The 9,012-nt window shown below is 48.7% G+C and overlaps 1 protein-coding gene across 1 annotated transcript; it reads left to right on the forward strand.

Moving 5' to 3' along the window:
- Positions 1-339: 339 nt before the first annotated feature.
- Positions 340-8,912, forward strand: LOC135566261 (ankyrin-3-like; the record flags this gene model as incomplete). Its single annotated transcript, XM_065014044.1, has 3 exons — positions 340-437; positions 3,300-3,398; positions 8,715-8,912. Coding segments are annotated over 3 exons (395 nt in total), but the record flags the coding sequence as incomplete, so codon positions are not given.
- Positions 8,913-9,012: the final 100 nt, after the last annotated feature.

A 9,012-nucleotide genomic window follows, 5' to 3' on the forward strand; every position in this document is an offset into this window, starting at 1 on the left:
TGAATATACTAACTACTGTGATATGTGGTTGTCTCACCTAGCTATCTGAATATACTAACTACTGTGATATGTGGTTGTTGTGGCTCATTGCTGTCTACTCCTCTCCTCTCTTCTCTCATCTCATTTCCTCTCTCATCTCATTTCCTCTCTCATCTCCTTTCCTCTGTCATCTCCTCTCTGTACTCCTCTCATCTCCATCATCTCCTCCCTGTCTCCTCTCTCCTTTCATCACCTCCTCCTCTCCTCTCCTTTCCTTTCATAACCTCCTCCTCTCCTCTCCTTTCCTTTCATCAACTCCTACTCTCCTTTCCTCCTCTCTCCTCTCCTCCCCTCTTCCAGAAAGGCTTCACTCCCTCCATGTTGCAGCTAAGTATGGGAAGATGGAAGTGGCCAACCTTCTGCTGCAGAGACACACTGCGCCCGATGCAGCTGGGAAGGTACCGTAGTCACCATGGAAACAGGGATGAGCTAGTCTGGTAGTCAGTAGTGCATCTCACTGATAGTAATAGTAACGTACAGCACAGATAGTTCTCACTGATGTCATATGAGTTATTCTCATATTGGTTCATTATAATGTAACTACACATCAGTATTCTTGCAGTGCTACTAACCAGGTTTCCATCCAACCTTTTTAATTTGTCGGTAAAATGTGTTATTTGAGAAATGGCGGTGAAAACGCCTTTTGTGTGCAAATATTGATTAACCATCACATGGAAGGAAGCTTGGGAGTCACGCGATGGTATGTTGTGTGGTCCTCCCACTACGACTCCGGCTTGGAGCTACGCGATGATATGTTGTGTGGTCCTCCCACTACGACTCCGGCTTGGAGCTACGAGATGACATGTTGTGTGGTCCTCCCACTACGATGATATGTTGTGTGGTCCTCCCACTACGACTCCAGCTTGGAGCTACGCGATGACATGTTGTGTGGTCCTCCCTACGACTCCAGCTTGGAGCTACGCGATGACATGTTGTGTGGTCCTCCCACTACGATGACATGTTGTGTGGTCCTCCCCTACGACTCCAGCTTGGAGCTACGCGATGACATATTGTGTGGTCCTCCCACTACGATGATATGTTGTGTGGTCCTCCCCTACGACTCCAGCTTGGGCTACGCGATGATATGTTGTGGTCCTCCCACTCGACTCCAGCTTGGAGCTACGTGATGGTATGTTGTGTGGTCCTCCCACTACGACTCCAGCTTGGAGCTACGTGATGGTATGTTGTGTGGTCCTCCCATCTACGACTCCGGCTTGGAGCTACGCCATGATATGTTTGTGGTCCTCCCCTCGACTCCGGCTTCTGAGCTACGAGATGGTATGTTGTGTGGTCCTCCCACTACGACTCCAGCTTGGAGCTACGTGATGGTATGTTGTGTGGTCCTCCCACTACGACTCCGGCTTTGGAGCTACGAGATGACATGTGTGTGGTCCTCCCCACGATGATATGTTGTGTGGTCCTCCCTACGACTCCAGCTTGGAGCTCTGGCGATGACATGTTGTGTGGTCCTCCCACTCGACTCCAGCTTGGAGCTACGTGATGGTATGTTGTGTGGTCCTCCCCACTACGACTCCGGCTTGGAACTCACGCGATGATATGTTGTGTGGTCCTCCCACTCGACTCCGGCTTGGAGCTATGCCATGATATGTTGTGTGGTCCTCCCACTACGACTCCGGCTTGGAGCTACGCGATGATATGTTGTGTGGTCCTCCCACTACGACTCCGGCTTGGAGCTACGCGATGATATGTTGTGTGGTCCTCCCACTATGACTCCGGCTTGGAGCTACGCCATGATATGTTGTGTGGTCCTCCCACTACGACTCCGGCTTGGAGCTACGAGATGATATATTGTGTGGTCCTCCACTACGACTCCGGCTTGGAGCTACGTGATGATATATTTGTGTGGTCCTCCCACTGTGACTCCCGGCTTGACCACGCCATGATATGTTGTGTGGTCCTCCCACTACGACTCCGGCTTGGAGCTACGAGATGATATGTTGTGTGGTCCTCCCACTATGACTCCGGCTTGGAGCTACGAGATGATATGTTGTGTGGTCCTCCCACTAAGAAACTGTATGAATGAAGGTCCATTATCATGTATACAGGTTGGATTTGGTTTGACTCATTTAGAAGTAGATTGAGTTGGTTTCCCCAACATGTGTTTGACACCCCTGCTCTAGAGAGAGAAGCCCCTGTTATGATGCTGAAACACTCTGATCAATCTAACATCAAATCAAATGTATTTATAAAGCCCTTCTTACATCAGCTGATATCTCAAAGTGCTGTACAGAAACCCAGCCTAAAACCCCAAACAGCAAGCAATGCAGGTGTAGAAGCACGGTGGCTAGGAAAACTCCAGAAAGGCCAAAACCTAGGACGAAACCTAGAGAGGAACCAGGCTATGTGGGGTGGCCAGTCCTCTTCTGGCTGTGCCGGGTGGAGATTATAAACCTAGAGAGGAACCAGGCTATGAGGGGTGGCCAGTCCTCTTCTGGCTGTGCCGGGTGGAGATTATAACAGAACATGGCCAAGATGTTAAAATGTTCATAAATGACCAGCATGGTCCAATAATAATAATCACGGCAGTTGTCGAGGGTGCAACAAGTCAGCACCTCAGGAGTAAATGTCAGTTGGCTTTTCATAACCGATCATTCAGAGTATCTCTACCGCTCCTGCTGTCTCTAGAGAGTTGAAAACAGCAGGTCTGGGACAGGTAGCACGTACGGTGAACAGGTCAGGGTTCCATAGCCGCAGGCAGAACAGTTGAAACTGCAGCAGCAGCACGGCCAGGTGGACTGGGGACAGCAAGGAGTCATCATGCCAGGTAGTCCTGAGGCATGGTCCTAGGGCTCAGGTCCTCCGAGAGAGAGAAAGAAAGAGAGAATTAGAGAGAGCACACTTAAATTCACACAGGACACCGGATAAGACAGGAGAAGTACTCCAGATATAACAGACTGACCCTAGCCCCCTGACACATAAACTACTGCAGCATAAATACTGGAGGCTGAGACAGGAGGGGTCAGGAGACACTGTGGCCCCATCCGATGATACCCCCGGACAGGGCCAAACAGGAAGGATATAACCCCACCCACGTTGCCAAAGCATAGCACCCACACCACTAGAGGGATATCTTGGTCCGAGACTGAACATGTCTTTATTCAACGGACAAAGACGGTATTGGAATTGTTCTAACTGATTTATATTTCAACCACTTCGGATCCCAGTTTGTCATCCTTCCACTGTGTTGGGCTAAGTGCCTCCACCTTCAACTAATGCAGCTGTGTATGCCGTTTCTATAGAGTGGTCTAACTCCCCTACATGTAGCTGCTCACTATGACAACCAGAAGGTGGCTCTGCTGCTGCTGGACCAGGGAGCTTCACCGCACGCTGCTGCCAAGGTAGGTATCACTTACACATTTACACCACAGCAGACGCTCTTATCCAGAGCCACTTACAGGATCCGTTAGGGTTAAATGCCTTGCACAAAGGTACATGACGGACATGAGTCCCATAGGGCGGCACACAATTGGCCCAGCGTCATCCGGGGTAGGGAGGCCGGTAGGGGGGCCGGGGTAGGGGGCCGGTGTAGGGGGCCGGGGTAGGGGGCCGGGTAGGGAGGCCGGGGTAGGGGGTGCCGGGGTAGGGGTGCCGGGGTGGGGGTGCCGGGGTAGGGGGCCGGGGTAGGGGGCCGGGGTAGGGAGGCCGGTAGGGGGGCCGGGTAGGGGGGCGGGTAGGGGGGCCGGGGTAGGGGCCACTACCACACCAGTATCAGACCACTACCACACCAGTATCAGACCACTACCACACCAGTATCAGACCACTACCACACCAGTATCAGACCACTACCTCACCAGTATCAGACCACTACCACACCAGTATCAGACCACTACCACACCAGTATCAGACCACTACCACAGCAGTATCAGACCACTACCACACCAGTATCAGGCCACTACCACACCAGCATCAGACCACTACCACACCAGCATCAGACCACTACCACACCAGTATCAGACCACTACCACACCAGTATCAAACCACTACCACACCAGTATCAGACCAGACCACTACCACACCAGTATCAGACCAGACCACTACCACACCAGTATCAAACCAGACCACTACCACACCAGTATCAGACCAGACCACTACCACACCAGTATCAGACCACTTCCAGACCAGTATCAAACCACTACCACACCAGTATCAGACCACTACCACACCAGCATCAGACCACTACCACACCAGTATCAGACCACTACCAGACCAGTATCAGACCACTACCAGACCAGTATCAGACCACTACCACACCAGTATCAGACCACTACCACACCAGTATCAGACCACACCAGTATCAGACCACTACCACACCAGTATCAGACCACTACCACACCAGTATCAGACTAGGGAACAATAACACACAGCACAGGCTGAGACAACACATAGGGAACAATAACACACAGCACAGGCTGAGACTATATATTACCTGGATGATAGATGATGTTCTGTCTGTGGTGTAGAATGGGTCCCCTCCTCTGTGGTGTAATATGTTCTGTCTGTGGTGTAGAATGGGTACCCTCCTCTGTGGTGTAATATGTTCTGTCTGTGGTGTAGAATGGCTACCCTCCTCTGTGGTGTAATATGTTCTGTCTGTGTTGTAGAATGGGTACCCTCCTCTGTGGTGTAATATGTTCTGTCTGTGGTGTAGAATGGGTACCCTCCTCTGTGGTGTAATATGTTCTGTCTGTGGTGTAGAATGGGTACCCTCCTCTGTGGTGTAATATGTTCTGTCTGGTGTAGAATGGGTACCCTCCTCTGTGTTGTAGAATGGGTACCCTCCTCTGTGTTGTAATATGTTCTGTCTGTGGTGTAGAATGGCTACCCTCCTCTGTGGTGTAATATGTTCTGTCTGTGGTGTAGAATGGGTACCCTCCTCTGTGGTGTAATATGATCTGTCTGTGGTGTAGAATGGGTACCCTCCTCTGTGTTGTAATATGGTCTGTCTGTGGTGTGGTGAATGGTACCTCTCCTCTGTGGTGTAATATGTTCTGTCTGTGGTGTAGAATGGGTACCCTCCTCTGTGGTGTAATATGTTCTGTCTGTGGTATAGAATGGTTACCCTCCTCTGTGGTGTAATATGTTCTGTCTGTGGTGTAGAATGGGTACCCTCCTCTGTGATGTAATATGTTCTGTCTGTGGTGTAGAATGGGTACCCTCCTCTGTGGTGTAATATGTTCCTGTCTGGTGTAGAAAATGGGTACACTCCTCTGTGTTGTAATATGTTCTGTCTGTGGTGTAGAATGGGTACCCTCCTCTGTGGTGTAATATGTTCTATCTGGTGTAGAATGGGTACCCTCCTCTGTGTTATATTATGTTCTGTCTGTGTTGTAGAATGGGTACCCTCCTCTGTGGTGTAATATATTTCTGTCTGTGGTGTAGAATGGGTCCCTCTGTGGTGTAATATGTTCTGTCTGTGGTGTAGAATGGTACCCTCCTCTGTGTGTAATATAGTTCTGTCTGTAGAATGGGTACCTCTGTGTAACATGTTCTGTCTGTGTGTAGAATGGCAATTCTCCTCTGTGCTGTAATATGTTCTGTCTGTGGTGTAGAATGGGTACCTCCTCTGTGGTGTAATATGTTCTGTCTGTGGTGTAGAATGGGTACACTCCTCTGTGTGTAATATGTTCTGTCTGTGGTGTAGAATGGCTACCCTCCTCTGTGGTGTAGAATGGGTACCCTCCTCTGTGGTGTAATATGTTCTGTCTGTGGTGTAGAATGGGTACCCTCCTCTGTGGTGTAATATGTTCTGTGTGGTGTAATATGTCCTGTCTGTGGTAGAATGGCACCCTCCTCTGTGGTGTGGTAGAATGGGTCCTCATCTGTGGTGTAGAATGGGTATCCTCTCTGTCAGTGTAATATGTTCTGTCTGTGGTGTAGAATGGGTACCTCCTCTGTGATGTAATATGTTCTGTCTGTGGTGTAGAATGGGTACCCTCCTCTGTATGGTGTAGAATGGGTACCTCCTCTGTGTTGTAATATGTTCTGTCTGTGGTGTAGAATGGGTACCCTCCTCTGTGGTGTAATATGTTCTGTCTGTGGTGTAGAATGGGTACACTCCTCTGTGGTGTAATATGTTCTGTCTGTGTTGTAGAATGAACCCTCCTCTGTGGTGTAGAATGGGTACCTCCTCTGTGGTAATATGTTCTGTCTGTGGTGTAGAATGGGTACCCTCCTCTGTGGTGTAATATGTCCTTCTGTGGTGTAGAAATGGGTATCCTCCTCTGTGTTGTAATATGTTCTGTCTGTGGTGTAGAATGGGCACACCCTCTGTGGTGTAATATGTTCTGTCTGGTGGTGTAGAATGGGTACCCTCCTCTGTGGTGTAATATGTTCTGTCTGTGGTGTAGAATGGTACCCTCCTCTGTGTTGTCATATGTTCTGTCTGTGGGTGTACAATGGGTACCCTCCTCTGTGGTGTAATATGTTCTGTCTGTAGAATGGGTACCCTCCTCTGTCGTGTAATATGTTATGTCTGTGGTGTAATATGTTCTGTCTGTGGTGTAGAATGGCTACCCTCCTCTGTGGTGTAATATGTTCTGTCTGTGGTGTAGAATGGCTATACTCCTCTGTGGTGTAATATGTTCTGTCTGTGGTGTAATATGTTTTGTCTGTGGTGTAGAATGGCTATACTCCTCTGTGGTGTAATATGTTCTGTCTGTGGTGTAGAATGGGTACCCTCCTCTGTGTTGTAATATGTTCTGTCTGTGGTGTAGAATGGGTACCCTCCTCTGTGGTGTAATATGTTCTGTCTGTGGTGTAGAATGGCTATACTCCTCTGTGGTGTAATATGTTCTGTCTGTGGTGTAGAATGGGTACACTCCTCTGTGGTGTAATATGTTCTGTCTGTGGTGTAGAATGGCTATACTCCTCTGTGGTGTAATATGTTCTGTCTGTGGTGTAATATGTTCTGTCTGTGGTGTAGAATGGGTACCCTCCTCTGTGGTGTAATATGTTCTGTCTGTGTTGTAATATGTTCTGTCTGTGGTATAGAATGGGTACCCTCCTCTGTGGTGTAATATGTTCTGTCTGTGGTGTAGAATGGGTACCCTCCTCTGTGGTGTAATATGTTCTGTCTGTGGTGTAGAATGGGTACCCTGCTCTGTGGTGTAATATGTTCTGTCTGTGGTGTAGAATGGGTACCCTCCTCTGTGGTGTAATATGTTCTGTCTGTGGTGTAGAATGGGTACCCTCCTCTGTGGTGTAATATGTTCTGTCTGTGGTGTAGAATGGCTACCCTCCTCTGTGGTGTAGAATGGGTACCCTCCTCTGTGGTGTAATATGTTCTGTCTGTGGTGTAGAATGGGTCCCCTCCTCTGTGGTGTAGAATGGGTATCCTCCTCTGTGGTGTAATATGTCCTGTCTGTGGTGTAGAATGGGTACCCTCCTCTGTGGTGTAATATGTCCTGTCTGTGGTGTAGAATGGGTATCCTCCTCTGTGTTGTAATATGTTCTGTCTGTGGTGTAGAATGGGTACCCTCCTCTGTGGTGTAGAATGGGTACCCTCCTCTGTGGTGTAATATGTTCTGTCTGTGGTGTAGAATGGCTACCCTCCTCTGTGGTGTAATATGTTCTGTCTGTGGTGTAGAATGGGTACCCTCCTCTGTGGTGTAATATGTTCTGTCTGTGGTGTAGAATGGGTACCCTCCTCTGTGTTGTAATATGTTCTGTCTGGTGTACAATGGGTACCCTCCTCTGTGGTGTAATATGTTCTGTCTGTGGTGTAGAATGGGTACCCTCCTCTGTCGTGTAATATGTTATGTCTGTGGTGTAATATGTTCTGTCTGTGGTGTAGAATGGCTACCCTCCTCTGTGGTGTAATATGTTCTGTCTGTGGTGTAGAATGGCTATACTCCTCTGTGGTGTAATATGTTCTGTCTGTGGTGTAATATGTTCTGTCTGTGGTGTAGAATGGCTATACTCCTCTGTGGTGTAATATGTTCTGTCTGTGGTGTAGAATGGGTACCCTCCTCTGTGTTGTAATATGTTCTGTCTGTGGTGTAGAATGGGTACCCTCCTCTGTGGTGTAATATGTTCTGTCTGTGGTGTAGAATGGCTATACTCCTCTGTGGTGTAATATGTTCTGTCTGTGGTGTAGAATGGCTACCCTCCTCTGTGGTGTAATATGTTCTGTCTGTGGTGTAGAATGGCTATACTCCTCTGTGGTGTAATATGTTCTGTCTGTGGTGTAATATGTTCTGTCTGTGGTGTAGAATGGGTACCCTCCTCTGTGGTGTAATATGTTCTGTCTGTGTTGTAATATGTTCTGTCTGTGGTATAGAATGGGTACCCTCCTCTGTGGTGTAATATGTTCTGTCTGTGGTGTAGAATGGGTACCCTCCTCTGTGGTGTAATATGTTCTGTCTGTGGTGTAGAATGGGTACCCTGCTCTGTGGTGTAATATGTTCTGTCTGTGGTGTAGAATGGGTACCCTCCTCTGTGGTGTAATATGTTCTGTCTGTGGTGTAGAATGGGTACCCTCCTCTCTGGTGTAATATGGTCTGTCTGTGGTGTAGAATGGGTACCCTCCTCTGTGGTGTAATATGTTCTGTCTGTGGTGTAGAATGGGTACCCTCCTCTGTGGTGTAATATGTTCTGTCTGTGGTGTAGAATGGGTACCCTCCTCTGTGGTGTAATATGTTCTGTCTGTGGTGTAGAATGGCTATACTCCACTCCACATCGCGGCTAAGAAGAACCAGATGGAGATTGCCACGACACTGCTGGAGTACGGAGCCGACACCAACGCTATGACACGTCAGGGCATCACACCGCTGCACCTGGCCTCTCAGGAGGGCAACGTAGACATCGTTACCCTGCTACTGGCCAGGGAAGCCACCATCAGCTTGGGCAACAAGGTGGGGGTTAGGGGTCAGGTGTTAGGGTTGTCCTGTGTTCTAATGTGGTATGTCCTGTCATGTGTTCTAATGTGGTATGTCCTGTCCTGTGTTCTAATGT

The sequence above is a fragment of the Oncorhynchus nerka genome, unplaced genomic scaffold (assembly GCF_034236695.1).
Source record: "Oncorhynchus nerka isolate Pitt River unplaced genomic scaffold, Oner_Uvic_2.0 unplaced_scaffold_6350, whole genome shotgun sequence".
Classification (NCBI taxonomy): Eukaryota; Metazoa; Chordata; class Actinopteri; order Salmoniformes; family Salmonidae; genus Oncorhynchus; species Oncorhynchus nerka.